The sequence below is a fragment of the Amia ocellicauda genome, chromosome 16 (assembly GCF_036373705.1).
Source record: "Amia ocellicauda isolate fAmiCal2 chromosome 16, fAmiCal2.hap1, whole genome shotgun sequence".
NCBI lineage: Eukaryota > Metazoa > Chordata > Actinopteri > Amiiformes > Amiidae > Amia > Amia ocellicauda.
The window spans coordinates 26,437,154-26,457,508 of record NC_089865.1 but is presented as its reverse complement, the minus strand read 5'-3'; the positions used below and the strand labels follow the sequence as shown (position 1 = coordinate 26,457,508).

The window sequence follows — 20,355 nt, the reverse complement described above, 5'->3', positions numbered from 1 at the left end:
CAGCAGGTCCTACCCCAAGCAGAGACCAGAAACTCCAGAAAGAACTCCACAGGGAAGCCATCAACGCTGGTGGCTTTATCATTATCCAGGCTCCATATAGCAGAGTGCAGCTCTTGCAGGGAAAGCTCCCTCACCAATGTGACTCTGTCCTCCTCAGAGACCTGTGAAAGCCCTGTGTAAAAAGCTCTTGCCTTGCCTGTGCCCTCCTTCACCTCGTTGGTGAAAAGTTGGGAATAAAACTCCTGTGCCTTCCTCCTGATGTCCGCAGGCCTGCGCAGCTCCTGCCCTGTCTCCGAGCACAGGCAGTGGATCAATTTGCTCTATCCACTGTTCTTCTCTAGGCCAAATAAATACTGTGTGGTGGCATCCATCTGCGACACACCCTGAAACTGCAACCTTACCAGCACCAACGTATTCCTTCATTTATGATTTTATTTAGAAAATGTAAAATTACTCAATAATGCAAAATTTGCAATTTTGAGGATAGCTGTAATTCTAAATATATTTGCACAGATACTTATTAGTCAGTATGCTTATACCCTGAGTAACTGTGCTTGTTATGCCATAGGGGTTTATTTAACCAGCTCTCAATAATCGAAGTACTTAAAAAGTATAATGTGTTGCTATATTGCCAATGTTTAATAAAGGGGTAAACACCTGGTACTACCACTCAGGGTGTGAACTAATGTAAAAGAGTGAAGAGACCTCAGTAGCATGCAGATGTAGGTAATCCAGTTCGTATGGTTTTCTTTTGAGCGAATCAATGCCGCACAACTCACCTGGGTCCACCTGCATTCTGTCACCAAGCGTCCTCATGCCCTGCTTTTCTTTCCGATTGCTGTAATACATTTAATTTACTTACCTGGGTCTATTGTGGTGTTCTGGGGTCCTGTTCCGAGTCTGCGCACGGGGTGTGGTTGGTAGCACGGGTTCCCTCCCCCGTTAAAGAGAGGTGGTGTGGTCATACAGTGCTCCAGCTAAATTGGCAACCCTTAGCTGTGACATAAACAGATGCCCAAGGACAGGATTCACGTTCAGATGGCTGGACATGAGAATCAACTGTATATGTATTATTTATCCATGCTAATTACACCTGTTAAATACGTTTTATTAATAGTCTGTAATAAATAGAAATATAGTATTCTTTACAATGAGATCTGCATCATAAAGGTGTTTACGTACACAGAGGAAAGAGCATAAACTACAATAACATTTTAATTGCAGAGCTATATTCAGTATAAAACATTTAAAAATACAGTGACATATCAATATTACTATAACAGAATTAAAAAAAAAAAAAAAAAAAACTTACATCTCTGCATTTGACGCAAGTTTGTAGGAGAAAAAAATTCTGCCTACGGAAATTTGCAGAAACTGACGAACTAAATATTACAAAAGTTGAACACTAGAGGGTGACGTATAACAAGCTAAAGGGACTAATTTTATTCATATTCTACATCATGTACATTTGATCAGAGTATTCATAACGCCTCATTGAAGACGATATACAAACTGATCAACCCGAGCATGTTCAGACAGGGCATGCTTTGCTCAGTCCTCTCCATCACGGGAATCCTGCACCCCAGTAGAGCCGCTGTTTTCACAATCCAGTCGTTTTCACCACTGTTCTTACTGCCTTCTCCACTGATAACTGCAAACTCAGTTTCTGATTTTCACTTCATTTCTAGCCTTGCAGTAATTCCTAATGGAGCGCTAAACTAATTTAGATAATCATTATAGCTAGCTCAGCAGTTTTTAAAATTACAACCTGAGAGGTAGAGGCGAGATTAAATACTTTGGAAACTTTTAAATTCTGTGTGTCCAGTTTGAAGTAAGTTTAATTTATCGTTTTGTTAGTATAGCCCAATTGCTGGGTGCAAATGTATGGAAGCATATAGAGGACTTAAATCAAATGTAAATACTAAAGAGAACACCATTATGCAATCCCACAATTGCATAATGGTGTTCCATTTATGCATGCATTATTTGGGACAAAATTAAAATTAAAATGCAATAAGCCCATTTGCATTTTCATTTCCGTATACTAGTAAGCACATTCGCAGACACTATTAAAATGTAAATGCAAAAGCCAATTCCAATTGCATTTTCAAAAACTTACCCCGCTTTATGGTGGACTTTATTCAAATGATGATGCATTTGTGACAATAGAAAAACACCGCCCCTCTTTACAAATACATGTCCTAGACATTTTCTGGACAAAACAGAAATGCAAATGTCAAACACTATTGCAAATGGTCATGGTATATGGTCATGCTCTACCAACCTCTAACCTTCGACATCTGAAGCTCTGAACCTCTGAACACGCCCACAGGACTGCTATGAATACATATGACTATTGACTAAACACTTTACCGGGAAATAAAATTAGAAGTGGAGGTGCACTTTATAGATCGACAAGTGTAGGTCCGGTTGGCTAAATTTCATATACCGATCATGAACTCGGGTATAAGCTAACACACATTGCGTTGCTACAAAGTTGTGGCAACATTGTGTGTTAGAACGCAAATATGCCAGCCCATGACAAATCACTTTTGACTTCAGATACAAAGTTTAACTCACATTAATTGCACCTATTATGTGTGTGTGCGTGTGTGTGTTCCCTGTACAGTGTTTACATATGTATTAAACGTACTCACACACTAATTGCCTGAACTGTAACGTTTTAATGTTTGCAAACACTGTTAATTTACTTGTTTCCAATAACTCACTGACACATGTGCATGGCAATTGCTTTAAGAAACACCTAAAATAAGCTAAATTCGCTTTATAACCTTTGTGTTAACTATACCTGAAAAACCATATACAATAAACTCATTACCGTGGGATCAGTGCTATATAATTGGTGCAATTAATGCGAGATAAGATCTGTTTGCAGAGTCAAAAGTGATTTGCCATGAGGGCTGGCATTTTTGTGTTCTATATTAACAAGTATAGGTCTTGATTGCTATATGAAATTAGCCAATAAGTGAAGCGAGAGTAACATTCAAAATAAACATAATTCCAGGACCCGTGTGATTTCCGGGTCTGCATCAATACTTACACTTGAAATCGAGCGCTTCTCTCATGAACAGAAAGCACAGAGCACATATTTATCAAAATACCTTTGATTTTGTATAGACTTGTAGAGAATACTTAATGCACAAATGTGCTGTCCAACCAGCTTTTAAGCGTTTAAAAGATCTATTAGCTGGCTTTTGAGAGTCAGCATTTTGCGACCATTTGCTCCCAGCAGGGTGTTTCAATTTAGGGTTCAATTAAGCAATTGAGAACTCTGTTGGAACAAAAAACAGCAGGGTAGGCATTCCTCCAGGACCAGGAGTGAGAACCACTGATTTAGCTGCATTAGATGCATTAGATCAGGGATTTCCAAACCGGTTCAGGAGTGACCCATTGCCTCCAATCTAGCTCTTAATTGCTTAATTGAACTGTATATTGCATTGTTACTTAATTTAGAGACAATTAATCATGAGTTGATCGTGGGACCTCTCTGAGGATTTAGACCATACAAGCCAAATAGCGGCTCCCCCCGAACCCAGAAAAAAGTGCAGTCAGCACCCCCCGGGACTGAGGACAAAGTACCGTCAGCACGTTTTAACTATTGGGTTCACTGCCACCACCTTTATATACCCAGTAAGGCCCGGACTACAGGATTAAACCAAGACAGAGGAAGACCAATTTTACTATATAAATTCAGGTAAAAAGTACAGAATGCCAGACACCAGTTTATAAAAATAGTTATGGTGAAAAACAGCAGGGTCAGAGGCAGTCTCTAACCCTCACTCAATATAAATCATAATACACACGAAATTGTAAGAAAACCACACTTCAAAAGACTCACTCATAAGGCAACCAATAGATACACAAAGCATTATAAAGAAACACCACTGACCTACACTCACCCAACTCCTCCCAGATGTAAATGAAGCACCCTTTTTACACACCTAAGCTAATACCTAATAAATAGTTAAAATAGTCAATTACTAAACAATCCTATTATTTCTATAATAAATAGAAATCTAAAAAACAATAGCCTAAGTATTAGCTTTAAGATACAGTTAAAGGCAATACAATTAAATCAGCAATAGAAAATACATCTTAAGGCAAGGTTACATTACAATGAACATATGCGAATGCGTGTGTGTATGCGTGTACTTTCCTGAGTCTTTGGTGTCTGGCTCCAGCCAAGTGACATCAACACGAATTATGGTCAGTCTGCAGACAGTATTCGGAACAGCAAACAAACTCAGGCTCTCCAATCTCAGCACCGCCAGTACAGACTCCTGCTCTAAACATGGATGTTTGCTCACGTTTCCAATTCTATAAACATTTGTACGCCACTCTGCTTCTGGCGTCCTTGCCCGATATTTTTTCTCTGACTTCTTTCAGGCTCTTTTTAAACACTGCTCTACTTAATTGAAAGCACCTGTACTTTACAAGAGTCTGAGTTTGTATGCCACTCCGATTTTCGTGACACTAATTCCCCACATTTGCACTCGTGTGAATTGGCTTTGTAATGAGGGGTCATTACAATATACAATAAACAGTGGGGAAACTCATTGTAGTAATGCAAAGAGAACATACATCCTGGTGAAAATGGTGCCATGTTGCCATATGTAAAATATCTGGTGGCAGCAATACATATTCATTAATAAAATAAATAGTCATTACAACAGGTTGTGTTGGTATGCAATGCATAGGCCTACACACAAAGTATTCACCAAATTGTTAAATCTGTCTTCAATAATAATTACAGAATGAACGGGATGCGGATACAGAGAATGAGAAAGTTCACTGAAATTCACGATTAGATTAGATTAGAACTATGAAATGCTGTTGATAAAGCTAACTGAATTCCCTGCCAAGGCCTCATCACTTTCTCCATGAAGCTTGCATATATAAAAATGGGGAATTATCTGTAAACAAGTACTCTGGGAAACTGCTTTGCTTTCAGATACACTTTGTTTTCCTGTCTAAATGCTTGGCATCTTCATAGAGTCACACAGCTTTCTACCCAACCTTCCACATGATGGCCATTTGGTCATTATTACAGGTTCCAACCATCACTTCCTCACATTGTTTTTGAGTATAAGTGCTGCTAATTAATTTGTTTTCTTGTTTGCGTTGTTGTTTTTTCACTTTTTCTCCTCAGACGCAAGATCTGCAAAACACTACCAAAACTGAAAGGTAACCAACATCCATCAAGGTTTCCTGAGCCATGGAGAAGGTAGGCATTTGTTTTCTGCAGGGAGCAGAACCCCCCCGACTGTTCTACAATAGCAGCCACAAGAGGCTGATCGAGAATAGGAGGCTGTTCATAGTGGTCCTCAGGTCAGGGGAGCTGCCAGTTTCAGTCTTCAGGGTGCAGGATTCTCCCTTGTACCCACTGTAGCACTGACACCCGAACTTCATGTTGTAGAACTCTCGGTCTCCCTTACTCAGCGCTCCCTTGAAAGTCAGGACATTACCCTTCTGCAAGATTGTGAAGCTGGCAGGGTTGAGGTGTAGGTACGCGTTATTGCTGGGGGTTTTCCGCAGGCAGCGTCCATTAGCATTGCATCTCCACTTGCTACACAACTCTGCTGCTGTGGACACGTTCAGCAGATACATGCCCAGCACCCCTTGCAGGTAGGTTTTTAACTTTGTGCAGCTAGCCTGTAGTTCCCCCCAAAAATTAAAAAAAGAAGGGGGGGGGGAGAAAAAAAAAAACACAATCAGAAAAGCTGTCCAGGTGATTTGATGTCGTTTAAGCCCCACCTCCTTTCCCATCCCTACTAAATGTTTTTACTGTTCGATCTTCCTTCTCTTCATTCTCACTTCTCTCTGACTCTGAACTTTCGTCTCTCCTCCTAAGTCACAAACCCACAACGTGCGGACTGGACCCTCTTCCCAATCGCCTCCTCCAAACGACTGCTCCTGATCTACTCCACTTCATCTACTCCCTTCTCTGTGGCCGTTTACCCTCTGCTTCTAAACAAGCTGCTGTGATCCCACTCCTCAAAACACCAACCCTTGACTCTACCTCTACTCAGAATTACCACCCTCTCTCCCTTCTCCCTTTCCTCTCAAAGACCCTTGAGTGAGCTGTCCACCGCTGGGCTCTCTGAATTTCTTCCCCATCACTCACTCCTGGATCCTCTGCAATCCGGCTTCCACACAGCTCATTTCACCAAAACTATTATCCTAGTAGTCACTGACTCCCTCAACTGTGCCCTGGTGGCCTCCCTCTACTCAGTCCTAATCCTCCTTGATCTCTCTGCTGCATTTGACATCAACAATCATGTTATCCTCCTCCCCTGCCTGGCCGACCTTGGAATCTCTGGAACTGCTCTCGCTTGGTTCTCCTCCTACCTCAACAACTGGACCTACCAAGTGACATAGCGAGGTTCTTTATCCAAACCTCAACCTCTCCTACCCCAAGGCACCACTTGCCGATTCTTCCTGAGCAACATACACCAAATCTGAACCTTCTCAACGACTACTCGATTCAGCTGCTCATCCAGTCCCTGGTTCTCTCCCGTCTGGACTACTGCAACTCCCTCCTGACTGGCCTGCCTGCAACTACTACCTGCCCACTCCAGCTCATCCAGAACTCTGCTGCTTGTCTGGTATTCTCTCTGCCCAAATTTGCACACGCTACTCCACTGTTCCACTCCCTCCTCTGTCTCCCAATCTCAGCGGGCATCAAGTTTAAGACATTGACCCTCAACGACCGTTGTCTCGACCAGACTGCACGAGCTACCTTTAAACCCTCATCTCTCCATTCATCCCCTCCAGACCTCCCCGGTCTTCTTGCACTAGAAGATTAATTTTGCCTCCTCTCCACTCCCCTTCCTCCAGGGCCAGCTCCTTTTCATCTCTGGCTCCTAAGTGATGGAATAACCTTCCCACTGAAGTCAGGACAGCAGAGTCCCTGACCACCTTCTGTTCTGTACCTGTAATTTAGTAGTGTACTCCCCCGAGTGGCTCAGCTCTCCTGTAAATTTTAACTTTATATAACATTTTCATCATACCACTTACTTTTATATTGCTAATACTTGTATTGTTTATTGTGATTTCCCCAATGCCCCCTTCCTCTTAATGCTTAAGTATGACTTCAGCACATCCTGTCTGAAATCATTAGCTATTACAATCTATGATGTAGGATTTTTATTGTATATTTTACCTATGCACTTATGTAATTTTGAACCTGTAATTGTATTATGTTTTGATCTCCTAAGAAATAAATCATAATACTAAATTACAAAGAATGCAGTTCCTTCTGCTCCTGCACTGAGGCATACCTGAGATGCTGCATACTGTCCACTTCCCCAGAACACAATCCCCACTGCTCCCAGTGCTGCGGACTCCCCAATGGTGTAAACCAAGTTCTCCTGCACAAACCACAGGATGTCAGTTAGTCACAGACATGCACAGATAGCTTACTATTTTAAAATTTAATGTTTTCAGTATAAAAAAAAAAAAACATGTACAGTCCCTAAAACACTCAGATTATTACCTTCTTTGTGAAGAACAGTAAATACAGTGGCTCTGAAAAGTATTCACCCCCCTTGGACATTTCAATATATCACTGTGTTACAACATGAAATCAGATGGATTTAATCAGGAGTGTTTGTTCATAATGTCAAAGTGAAAAATATAATCTGCAAATTGTTCCAAATTAATTAATTATATATATATATATCTGGTAATGAATTATACAAGTAGTTTGTAATCCATCAAATTAAAATTAAAAGTTGATTAGTAGAAATGTATTTATCTCTGCACAGTTTAAACACCTTTACCTGTGAAAGGAACTCCAGGGAATTATAGACTATGCTAGCATAGGGTAGCACAGATGGGCTGATGGGGGTCACCTGTCCCGAGCACCTCATGGCTTCCAATACAGTGTTTTGGACGTACAGCCGGACAGCATCCCCCTTGCCACGCAGGCCTGATCCCAGGTAGATGCTTGGGTACAGGGCAGAGCTGGCTTTCCAGAGCCAGCCCAGTTCATCGTTTCTCCTCATATGCACCTCAGCGCACTTCCCTGTGTAGTTCACTGAGGTGTTTGAGTACTGGTTGAAGCAGTTGGGCATACCGTAGAACCCCCATCGGCCCCCAGGCCTCAGCTTGTGGCCCAGCTTGAGTGTATCCTCCATGAACGCCCGGCCAGCCTTCTGGAATTCCCTCTGGGCCTCGCTTTCCACTTGAAGCGTGGTCCAATTGGGGTGCTTCTGCCGCACCAGTGCCCTGGAGGCCTCCTTGTACACCTGTTTGGCATCCCAGTTCTGCACCCACAGTGGTCGCCAGCTCTCCCAGTCCACAACCGCCAGGCCTGAGTAAGTAAAGTGCGGGATGTACCGCTCAATGTCAGCCCATGTGTAGCGCAGGTGTTCTGATAGGCTGGCGTTCTGTGGCACCCCCCCATTCACTGGTACCCCCTGGGGTGTGTAGAAAGGGTAGCGGCCAAGTTTGTTGTCGTAGAAGATGGTGATATTGTCCCCCATGAAGCTCTCATTCTGGTTCAGTGAGATGTCAAACTGGCTGAGGTCCAGGTCCACACCGTACTTGGTCTTGCAGGCCTGCGTTGGGGTATTCCATACCATCAGGAAAGGCACATTGGGCAACAGAGGCACGACAGTCTGCTGGAAAGCCACAGCGCCCCCCATAGCCCACAGGCTGAGCAGCACCATCCTTGCCATCAATATCTGCCTCACTGCGGCAGCTTCCTGTGACTCCATCAAGCAGGGGGGCATCAGTGATGGTTACAGTCCACCTGGGATCTAAACTAAGTAGGTAGGAAGGTAATGTTAAATGTTTTGAAACATTATACCTGCACACAGTGTAAGGGGAATGAAATGGTGAGAAATCAAGATGGGATACACACTGTAAAATGTTCTATGCCACCAATGAGCCTCCTTCCAGTAATAAGGACAGAAGTTAGTAGGACCAAGGTATACCCTAGTCTTTTAAATATATTGTTGACAGCTGATTTCTGGTATCACAAATACTTCTTGTTAAATAGTTTGTTTATTAAAGGCCCCAGAAATAATGCATCACTATATACCAAGTGTTAAAAGAAGGATTTATCCGAGAACTTATTTTAATATATCAGATCTATCTAGATTCCAGATTCATCAAGGTATATATGCAGAGTAATACAGCATTTTCCCTATTGTTTTCTTTGGTAATACCAAATTCTATCATTTCACAGCTCAGTATTTTTCTCCATGCTGTTGTTTATTAAAAAAAAAAAAAAAAAGTGTTAACATGGGTCTGTTTCAAGAGTCATAAATACATATTAATCTTTGGGCTCTGGACTCAATCCCAGGTGGGAGACACTGCTTTGCCCTTGAGCAAGGTACTTTACCTAGATAGCTCAGGTTAAACCCCTTTGTAGTATGCTCCCCCACTGTTTGATTAAAGTTTACACCGTAGAGGAGTCTCTCTCTCTCTCTCTCTCTCTCTCTCTCTCTCTCTCTCTCTCTCTCTCTCTCTCTCTCTCAAGATAAACAGGCGGCAAACGTCACACACCTGTGACAGATATGGAGCAAATGAGGTCAAATGCGGTTCAAACCCAAAAACCGGGTCGTTGTATTACCTGGTTTAATTTGGGTCCTATAACTGTATATTAAAGACATGGATAAATGTGTATTTTACTTTATAATTACCAGTATTACTTACTACAAATATGCCTACTAAACCGGCTCAATACTATCCATGATATATTAAGTATAAGCTCCAAGTAAAATATAGCATCGATGGTATTGAGGCGGTTTAGTAAGCAGTTTTAGTAATATTGGTAATTTACTGGTACATATATTTATAAATAATAACAACAACAACAATGACAATCATACATATTATACCCGACTCCTAGTGCACGACGTTTTAAATGGACTACATTCTGTCCTTTTTCTACACAGATGTAAGGTTACATTAGAACATAATAAAGTTTCCAAACGAGAGGAGGCTATTCAACCCATCGTGCTCGTTTGGTATTAATAACAGATTAATCCAAGGATCCTATCCAGTCTATAATAAGGCACTTACCTAAAAACAGTGGTACACCTACAGCCAACACCTACCTTCCTCAGAGCACAACGTCTACAACCACCAATTAAAGTAAGCAAGAAAAACAACATTGCAATGCCTAAAAAAGGAAATCACTAAAACCTGTCCAACAACTTCGTGTTGAGCAAACTTTACGGACGCACGTAAATTATAAATACTAACCAATCAGAGCACACTAGAGGCGGGATTTTGATGTGACTTAAACCAACGGGATTAGACTTTTAAAGCAAACGTATTTTTCGTTACGTTAGAGAGAAAAACAATTATTATATATATATACATTTTACATTTTACTTTATAGAGCTTTCTGACCCACGATAAACGATTATATATTTCTTCTTAATTAGTCAATTTGGACACTTCATTCATCCACCTTGTATGTCAACAAAATAAGTATCTTTGGATTGTTGTTGTATTATCCCAGTGTCAAGTTTAAATATATATGAATTAAGCTCCTAAAAGTAACTCAGTAATTTCACTTTTGTTGTCCTTACCATTTCAGTTAGAATTTCAAATTAAATCATAAATAATTAATTAATTGGTAATAGGTAATACAAAGTTTGATCAGTTTAAATTATTATATATATATATATATATATATATATATATATATATATATATGTTGATGCAGGTTATATTACGAAGGTTAGAAAGTGATGTTAGCCTACTTTAAGTGTTTCTGAAAGTAATTGCCGTGCACATGGTGTGTTGGCGAGTTAACAGAAACAACTAAACACAGATGTTCACACAGAAATAAGAGGACTGATTTCACATTAAAGAAGAACATCATGCTTTTATTAGATGAACACTACATATGTGGGTCTCTGTGTGTGTGCGCGTACATATGAGGACAGTGTTGACTGTAAACACTACAGGGAACACACACACAATTAGTGCAATGAATTTGAGTTAAGCTCTCTGTTTAAACAGTGTTTCTTTCTGATATTAAAAGTGATTTGGTCCCAGAGTTGGTATTTTTGCATTCTGCACTTCCACTTCTAATTATAATTCCCTGTAAAGATTTTACAGTCAATAGAGTCATTATTTGTATTTTGTGTTTTTAATAAATGAAGCAAGATTGACATTCAAAATAATCGTAATTCCAGCAGCAGTCTGATTCCCGGGTCTGCATCAACACGTATACTTTAAACTGAGCGTTTCTCTCCTGCACAGAGCACAGAGCACAGAGCTGCGAACAGCGACGCTGACTAATAGCACTGCTTCAGTCCTGTGTAGCTGCCCATAACAGCGGTGGGAATGCAGAGGCGGTACACATTTTCTATTGATAGGACTCTAGATGACGCAATTCGGTAATAAAAAAAATCGTTTTGTTTTTTTGTTTTTCATTTTGCATTTGTGTTCTTCTTTTTTTGCATTTGCCTTCTGCTTTTTGTTTTTGCTTCTCTTTTTGCATTTGCGTTCTGCTTTTTGTCTTTGCTTCTCTTTTTGCAGTTGCATTCTGCTTTTTGTTTTTATGTTTTTCTTTTTGCATTTGTGTTTTGCACTTCAGGGCCACCTTAGTATCGCTCCCGGTAAAGTCGGCACTGGAGCTGCCCACTGTGTGTCTATAGTAATAAGAAATTGAGAGCGAAGCAGCTTTATATTTACACACTGCCACGGAGCTGGACTATTGCTGCGGCTGGGGAAACCAGGACACTTGATAGCCTGCAGGACACTGACATTCACTGAGAGCGGACCTTGGCAAATACCCAGACTGCATTTTAATTGTTTTAACGAGTGTTTCGAATGACCTGTCCTGTAGTATATGTAATGAATTGGTTAATGAAAATTGCACGTGAGTTGTAGTCCCTCTTTTAGAGCTTTGGTATCAATGTTACAAATAACTAAAATTGGCTGTTACAATACAATAAAGCAGTTAACATCCTGTCATGCTCTGTGGCATGTATAAAAATGCTGAGCAGGGTCAGTTGACCTCGATTTTGGATCAAGATGGCAAAAGGAAGTGACTTTGAAAGAGGGGTCATTATTATTATGAATAGCAGGAGCTTCAGTCACAAAGACTGCTCAACTGGCTAATGTTTCAATAGGAATTTACATCTGCATTTAGATCTGTGGGACAGAAAATTAGAAGAGCAACTCTTTCCCAGGTGACTGAGAATGTCAATGCAAGACCTGATCAGATTGTCAACAAGAACAGTCTGTCGAGAACTACACAGAGGGATAATACAGTAGGGTTGCAGTGCATAAACCTCTCATTACAAAGATAAATGCACATGTGAGAGTTAATTGGTGCAAAAACCATAGGCACTGGTCTACAGAGAAGTGGAAAAAAGTGATATGGTCAGGTGAGTCATCCTTCACCATATTCTCGACAAGTGGGCGAGTGCATGTGTGGTGTACACCAAGTGAACGGTACAGGACTGACTGCTTGACCTTTACAGTGAGGGGGTCTGGAGGCTCTGTTATGCTGTGGGGGGCATTTCCCTGGCATAGTTTGGGTCCACTTGTGTAGAGGGAAGAGTCACTGCCAATCATTACAAAGTTATTCTGAGTGATCACCTTTATCCTATTGTGAAACATTTCTATCCTGATGGGAGTGGTCTATTCCAGGATGACAATGCCCCCATTCACAGGGGAGGAGGGGGCACTGAATAGTTTGATGAGTATGAAAATGATGTGAATCATATGCTATGGCCTTCGCAGTCACCGGATCTCAACCCAATTGAACACCCACGGGAGAACTTGGACCGACATGTCAGACAGCGCTCTCCACCACCATCATCAAAACACCAAATGAGGGAATATCTTTAGGAAGGATGGTGTTCCATCCCTACAGTAGAGTTCAGAGACTCACAGAATCTATGCAAAGGTGCACTGAAGCTGGGAAGTGCTCTCAGGGAAAATTCCAAAAATTTGTTTGGTGAAAATAATGGAATATTTCAACAATAAATCATATTTTCCGCTGTTCTACAAGCCAGAATGGCTAAAACAACCATACCAAGTATTGGAACTTTCATTTTATAAAGCTACCTATATATAACTATATAACTACTTCTGTGAGGCCACAAATGATAAAATAATGAAGATTATCAAAAACGCATTTAGTAAAAAAACATTTTTATTTCAAAAACAAAGTATCAAAATATGTGTGGTCATGCTTTTTGAGGTAAAGGGATTTTAAAAATTGGGGAAAAAGTCCTATGTAAATACAACAAAAATTGAAAGATATAACAGAGGGAGTAAAAAAATAATAAAATATAGCAAAAAAAAAAACCTCTACAACAACATATAAAAGTATTCAAACATATTTGACAGTAATTCGAATGCTTATTTGGAGTGTCATTTACTAAAACAGTTCCTCTCCAGAACCAGATAGACACTGCACAGGTCTTGCATCTGCAAGGTGTTTGGGAATGTTTGTCCTTCTGTTTGGAAAAGGCACAATACTTCCTTCCTTGTGTTGCCTTTTCATTTTCATCAAAATCTGATAGCATCTGGAATAGTGAATTGTTCAACTGCCAGTTCATGAACATGGGGTCTATTTATTATCTGGACTCAAAGGGGCAGAAATCTCGATTGAGTCAGAGATGCGTCTCTCTCTAGCTGTGCGCCTGCTCCCCCTGCTGTGCAGCCATCGCCCCAGGCACTGCTCAGTGCGCAGCTCGTCCTGAGGAGCCTGCTGGATCTGGTTTGTGCGCAGCTCGTCCTGAGGAGCCTGCTGGATCTGGTTTGTGCGCAGCTCGTCCTGAGGAGCCTGCTGGATCTGGTTTGTGCGCAGCTCGTCCTGAGGAGCCTGCTGGATCTGGTTTGTGCGCAGCTCGTCCTGAGGCGCCTGCTGGATCTGGTTTGTGCGCAGCTCGTCCTGAGGCGCCTGCTGGATCTGGTTTGTGCGCACAGGCTCTCTGGCTCCGAGTTCTCCTGCTCTTCAAAGAAGCAGGTGCGGTTCCCATTCTTCCCTGCAATAATATATGAAGTTATTTAATATTATTTATATAATCTGTGTCATTATATAACTATAAATAATATGCCCACAATGTATTTCGCTAATTTGATACGCAAGCTTGGTAATCATAATGCTAATACATGGCGCACAATACTACTACAACTACTACTAATACAATTATTTACTTTACTACATACGCGCTAAATAGTACTACTTATTATAATAATAACTTATTGTTATTACTACCGTTGGTTTTTTTTAACAATAAAAACAAAAGTAAAAATATAATTACCAATCCAGATGCGCATCCATTCGTTCTCCGGCAGCCTGCTCTTCTTCGGAGGAAAGTGTATTCTCTGAATGGTCAAAATCCTCAAATAATCCTTGTTCAGAAGTAGAAGATTGTGATGGAGTTGCTCCATACTTCTCTTGTGCCTATTTAGCAGGCATTTAACTTTTTGTAAACAAACTCAAGCGGCGCACACAGCCTTCTCCACAACCTCTCGTGTTCACACAGCTGCTGCAGCGCACTAAGACTCGACAAATCGCTCTGATACTCATCTACCAAACAAGACAAGATCTGTCGATTTTAATTATTATACAAAAATATCAAATAAACAAAGTAAATGTACTTATGAATCCAACAGGGAATCAGCTCTCTATGATATTCGCTTCTCCGGTATATCCTCCACACTGTCCAGGCCGGTGTTATTTCGTGTAATTTTATCAGATCATTTAATGTTAAATTAAAAATATGATTAAAAATCTGCAGATTATCCTCTTTACGCACGCACAAAAGAAACGCTGCCAATTAATGTCTACACCGAGATATCTGACCTTATAATGATGCACACCGGCGTCTATTTAACATGGGGTGTAAGTTTAAAGTGCTAGAGCAGTAGACCTAATGTAATCATAGGTGTACAGTGCTTGTTTTCCATGTCAACTGATGAGACTTTGTGGCATGCACATTGTAGCCACACCTTAGTGCTCATTTTTGTCTAGAGGTCTTAGGGCTTTAGCTCAATTTCTAGGAGGTGAGGAAGACTGTTAGACAGGGTTGGGGTCAATTCAATTTTAATTGAAATTCATGGGCTAATTCCAACTCAAATGGATCAATTCCAATTTGAATCCTTAATGATTCTTGTAATTCCAGTTAATTAAACTAATTTGATTTGAATTGGAATGTTTCAATCTTTGGAAATGGAATTTAATTGGAATTTAGTATTTTTAAACTGAAATTCTATTTGTAATTGTCAGTATCTCATACTTGAGAAATTTGAATAGGATTTGCCTTATTGTAATTATTTTAACCTTTTCTCATTGTAAGGATAATGTAGTTACATTTTCTACATATATTGAAGCATTATGTCACATACAGATGCATATGAAAATAAGTTAAAACCTTGTTCATCTAAGTTGGAAATGTCCAGGTACTAGCAGAGATAGGAAATTATTACTATTATTTATTTCTTAGCAGACGCCCTTATCCAGGCGACTTACAAAATAAAAGCGCAATACAATGTGAAAAAATACAATGCAGTTCAAGGCATAAAACATATTACAAATTCCAATTTACATAATACAGTGCAATTCAAAGCATAATACATTTTACAAATTCCAATTTATACAAGTGTGTAAAATATATGAGGTCTTACATTCTGGATTGTAAAATGAATAATCATTGTTCTAAGGAAATTGTCTATAAACGTCTTTTGACTAGGGCTATTAGTTACAACAATCAAAGTGGCTGGCTGTGGCTTTACTGGCCACTGGAGTAATTCACATGATCAAGGAACTGATTTTGAGTGATCAGTTCACGTAGATCAACTCTAGCATGATCACTGTAATCTGTCAAGTCTCTGATTAAGGCTACAAGCACAATAAATGCCAGTGCAATTTAAACAAGGCCAATCAAACCCCTGCTCTTGGACTTCAGGTGTGAATTGGTCTCAGACATAGGCCACCCCCCCCTCCCACCCCCTGACCGCACGTTATTGGGACCCAGACTTCACCAGCCATCGCTGTCCTGGGTCAAAGTCCAGGTCCGTTCTTTGGTCCCAGTCTGCCCCTGGTCTAAGAGATAAGGACAATGGAGCAAGATGGTCTGTGGAAGGTGGTGATTAGGTCATGGTATGTGTGGAAGAAACTCAGTCTTCACTCAGGTTGGAACGTTCATTGCAATGCCTTTATTACACGCAGCGTGGAGAGGAACAGTGAATCAAGAAGATTCCAAAGTTGCTCTGACTCCATACTAAAAGTCAGAGCTTTTTATACACACAAGAAGTCAAAGATTTGGTTATAATTAGTAAGTCATTACTATGTTATCTTAAAAGCTAGCTAAGCAGAATATATTATTAGAGGACAGAGTTCATAGGTCAATACAAGGATTAAGGGGCAGACACTGAAATCATGCGGTTTGTCATTGTCTCCAAGATGCTCATCGAAAATAACAAACAGGTCAAACTACCTTCTGGCCTGGCTGTTGTCTTGACCTTATCTTTCTTAACTATACATGAAGTAAAACATTTGTGAGAGGAATTTCTAACTTTACTTCTAACTTTATTTCACTGTATTTTACTGTTCTCTATGACAATGAACTTGTTCCTCATTATTAGGGTACCACCCAAAAGGAGGAGACTGGTGAGTAGGTCATGTTCATGTTATTTGTAGTACTGTAAATGCTGGTATGTTAAAGCAATTGCTACTAAACATGCAATATCTGAATCCAAGAATCAATAAATGTTAGGTAATGTTGATCTGTGCATATTTTAAAATGTAACTAACTAGAAAAAATTACACATTTTTCCCTACACATTTTTAAATCAATCATCTATTCTAATGTATTATTTGTTCTTAACCACTGTAGTAACTGTGTTTTAATCACATTTTCCAATGATTTAGACAATGCATGTTGTATTATTAAAAATACAGGCTGAAGACTCTGTATAGGAAAGTTGAAGAAAGTATTTTGTGATAATTTTATAATGTTTTATAATAATACTAGCATTAGAAGTAGATTGTATGCATGCTAAGCAAAAGGTCAACAAGCTTCATTTGTTAGAAACTCCTGTCAGTAATAAAAGATCACACAGTGCCGAAATAGCCTACAGCTGTTTTGCTGAAAATCCGTTTGTGACTTAATCGTTTCTCCAGATAGGCAGGAATTGTTTCTGTTAATGAGCGATTGACACTAGGTAAATGACGACCGTGGGATCGCATCTTCCTAGTGCACATCAAAGACAGACATCTGCTTTTTGGATCCATCACCTCTCCACGGGAGGACAGATCGTAAACGGACCCGGACTTGTACCTTCTGATTGGATGAACGGCCATAAGATGTTATGTCATTTTCCTATAAAAGTTGCACTCATGTTTGTAAACATTAAGTCCTCACTGAAGGAATTTCCTGACGTGGGGCTTCCGAGCCGGCTTGATTAAAGTTCTATTTGCTTTATCTCGACGACCACTTATTTCCGAGACGGGTTCTACACAGGCAAATGCTTCTCATTAGCTCTCACGTCACATCCTCTTCTTCCTGGCCTACTAGCACCTGAGGAATTTCTTTTAACTGAATCTCAGCCAATGTGTTCCTCATCCACCTAATAGCCACTTATACAAGACAGTGTCCTAGCACTGCCCTTTAGTTGGGAAGGACCTATCACAAGGACCATCTCAATTACTTGCAATTTCCCACAGTTCTAAAACTAACTATATAAGGACCTACCTTGCTTTCTGTGTTTGTTGAATAGAATGGTTGTGGTTGTTTTGACTGGGTTGTTGGTGTATTGCTTGTGTTATTGACTTGGACCCATACTGAGAACGCTGATTTTGTGATTGACCCCGGACTGACTACGGACTTGAAGATTTGAATAAGGACTCCTTTCTTTGTTTACTGACAACCCACTGCCTACTGATTTGGACCAACACTTTCATGCTGTCAGAGAGGATTCTGATGTTTAAACATTTTGAAAACTTAAATGATGGTAACAAGGAAGGAAACTATCATGCTTCGTGTAAACATTATGGATCAAAGAAAGCAACCTCAAACTTCATAAAGCATCTCAAAGTACCTGCAATATATGACTATTTATATCTGAATAATGGTTGGGTAACTTAAAATGTGTTCTGCATTCTGTGCACATAACACTTGGTTAGAAAGTCCCATTTCTTTGAATGACAAAATACTTTCTCACAGAATTCTGTGAATGTGATTTCTGTTTAAATATAGTTTTCATAATTGTATAATTATATTTTCTAAACACATTATGAACAATTTTACTCATGGTTTATTTTCAGAGAAAGCATCCTGAGATCTATGGAGGGCCCTCTGAACCTGGCCAGACATTGCACAACAGGAAGTAGGATGCCACACATTCTCGCCAAGTGAAACTTACAATAATCATAGGCACAGGTTTGGGTGGGGGGGATCATGTCCCACCCAATGTTGAGAGAACGTTAAATTGTCCCCCCAAATAATGTATGCCTGGCTCCATAGGGGTTGCGTCCCCCAAATATTGATAGCATCGCCCCTGCTCGAAGTGCATGTCCCAGTGGCGTCTCTTAACAGTATTTATTTTCTCTCAACCCCCCGAAGATGTTATGATCAAAGAACTTTTAAATACATCGATAAGCATAAAAACTAACAAGCACGCTTGAGAACCACACGGATGCTGTTTTTGGGCACTTTGACAAAGCGTCAACATGCTCCCTCTCCACAAACGGTTTCCCCAATTCTGGGGTAGTCACTGACTTATTCTTAATCTTAATAATAAATCACTCAGACAAACAACCCTATATTCTAGGATCAATGCAGGAACTTTTATTGAAAAAAAAAATCTAAGCATTATATAACAAATTATATAATGTAACTTTATTTGATTGTTTTAAAACCTATTTAATTTGATATATTAACACCCACACTGCAGGACGCACTGTCAGACTGGGCTGGGAGAACAGCTATAGAGAGGGAGAGACATCAGTGTGTGGCGTTGTTCTACATTTGGAGTTGCAACAGTGTCACTCTTTAAGCAGTGAAAGAAATGACGCCTGGGTAATTTCCATTATTGCATTGATCATTTTGCGAAACCAGAAGAAAGACAACATCCCATCAGGTCCCTGTTGAAGAAAGAGCCAGCTGCACCTGCCGTGTTGAAGAGAAGGCAGTGGACACTCCTGCTCCCTGTTCTTCTCTCCAATACCCCCTCCCTCCAACACTGCTGCTACACCAGAGCAAAGGCAGTTGGTGGCAGCAACACACAACTTTGAGGACACCCCTGGCATTAGGGTTGGGGGCAATTCCATTACTTTCACATCAGATTTCTTCAATTCAGTTTCCTCTCTAGACAAATTAAATTAATTAATTAAAGGACAGTGTATTATTATGCCATATTCCCAAATATGTATATGAGGTAATACCTCAAGCTCTAGGCCCTCTGAGGTAGCAATAATGCCAGGGGGGTGGACATTTTTCCTTCCAAACCACAAAACCTTGGTTTTAGAGGTGTTCAAAGAAAAAGTGTGTTGAACACAAAGAAAGCTTTGTTGCAGAGAGTTTAACACTAAGTGCGGGGAGGGGGCAACTGAACAAAGGACTGTATCATCAGCATATAAATGAATTTCCTAGTGACTGGGCTATATTGTTTATATAGCTAGAGAAAAGCTTGGGGCTAAAACCAAGCCTTGAGGTACTCCCTTGGTGACAGGTAGGGGCTGAGATAGTATGTGTTCTGATTTAACACATTGGATTCTTTGGGAGAGGTAGTTTGTAAACCATGCCAGAGACTGTTCAGAGACACCAACAGACCTTAGCTGACCTACAAGAACAGAATGGTCAAGTGGTGGTGTGTTTGTTAACAATGCTACTAAACAGATCATTAAATAATGAAATTAGTCACATAGACCTCAACGCAAACAGGGCTAAGTAAGCAAACAACACAAAACACAAGAGCAGTGTAAACTGACCTAGGAACAGCCATAAAAATGATCACTAAGCCCAATAAAAAAAAAAAAATCAACATAAGGCTAACAAGTTCTTTAAAAACATCTAATTAAAATGTGTCTATATAATATAATAACACAGAGATAGAGAGACACGGACAAAGAGAGAGAGCGAGAGACAGCTACAGCAGTTAACGGAGCACAACAGGTGGCCGCCCAGTCCACACCAAACGCGACAATCAGCAGTTTCCAAATCGACCCTATTATTTAAAATATATTCAAACTCACCATTTACATTTTCAAAGGAGCACAATCCGCCGGTTGTTGTGGTTGGATCGATCCATGATAATGTTAGCAATGTTACAATTCCCCAAATTACTTAGCTAGCTAGCGTTATCTAATGTTTACTAATTTAGCTCAGATCAGTGTAATGTGTG

General features: G+C 40.2%; 1 protein-coding gene across 4 annotated transcripts; it reads right to left on the bottom strand.

Annotated features, from left to right (window-relative positions):
• Positions 1 to 3,671: 3,671 nt before the first annotated feature.
• Positions 3,672 to 20,327, bottom strand: LOC136711254 (hyaluronidase-1). Of its 4 annotated transcripts, none has more exons than XM_066687375.1 (4): positions 20,207 to 20,327; positions 7,803 to 8,788; positions 7,302 to 7,391; positions 3,672 to 5,673 (listed from the first exon to the last, which is right to left on the bottom strand). In XM_066687375.1, the coding sequence occupies exons 2-4, from the start codon at positions 8,754 to 8,756 to the stop codon at positions 5,290 to 5,292; spliced, it is 1,428 nt and encodes a 475-aa protein (XP_066543472.1). In that variant the 5' UTR covers positions 8,757 to 8,788; positions 20,207 to 20,327; the 3' UTR covers positions 3,672 to 5,289. The 4 variants fall into 4 exon arrangements, with proteins under 4 accessions (XP_066543472.1, XP_066543470.1, XP_066543471.1 ...); XM_066687373.1 differs by lacking the exon at positions 20,207 to 20,327 and adding an exon at positions 10,054 to 10,210; XM_066687374.1 differs by lacking the exon at positions 20,207 to 20,327 and adding an exon at positions 10,089 to 10,210.
• Positions 20,328 to 20,355: the final 28 nt, after the last annotated feature.

What these genes read in the sequence shown, in the direction of transcription:
- LOC136711254 (XM_066687375.1), bottom strand. Translation starts at nt 8,756, where the DNA reads ATGCCCCCCTGCTTGATGGAGTCACAGGAAGCTGCCGCAGTGAGGCAG. An exon ending in CCCTGGAGTTCCTTTCACAG is followed by an intron (nt 7,392 to 7,802) that starts GTAAAGGTGTTT and finishes TGGTTTGTGCAG; the next exon opens with GAGAACTTGGTTTACACCAT. An exon ending in GACAGTATGCAGCATCTCAG is followed by an intron (nt 5,674 to 7,301) that starts GTATGCCTCAGT and finishes GGGGAACTACAG; the next exon opens with GCTAGCTGCACAAAGTTAAA.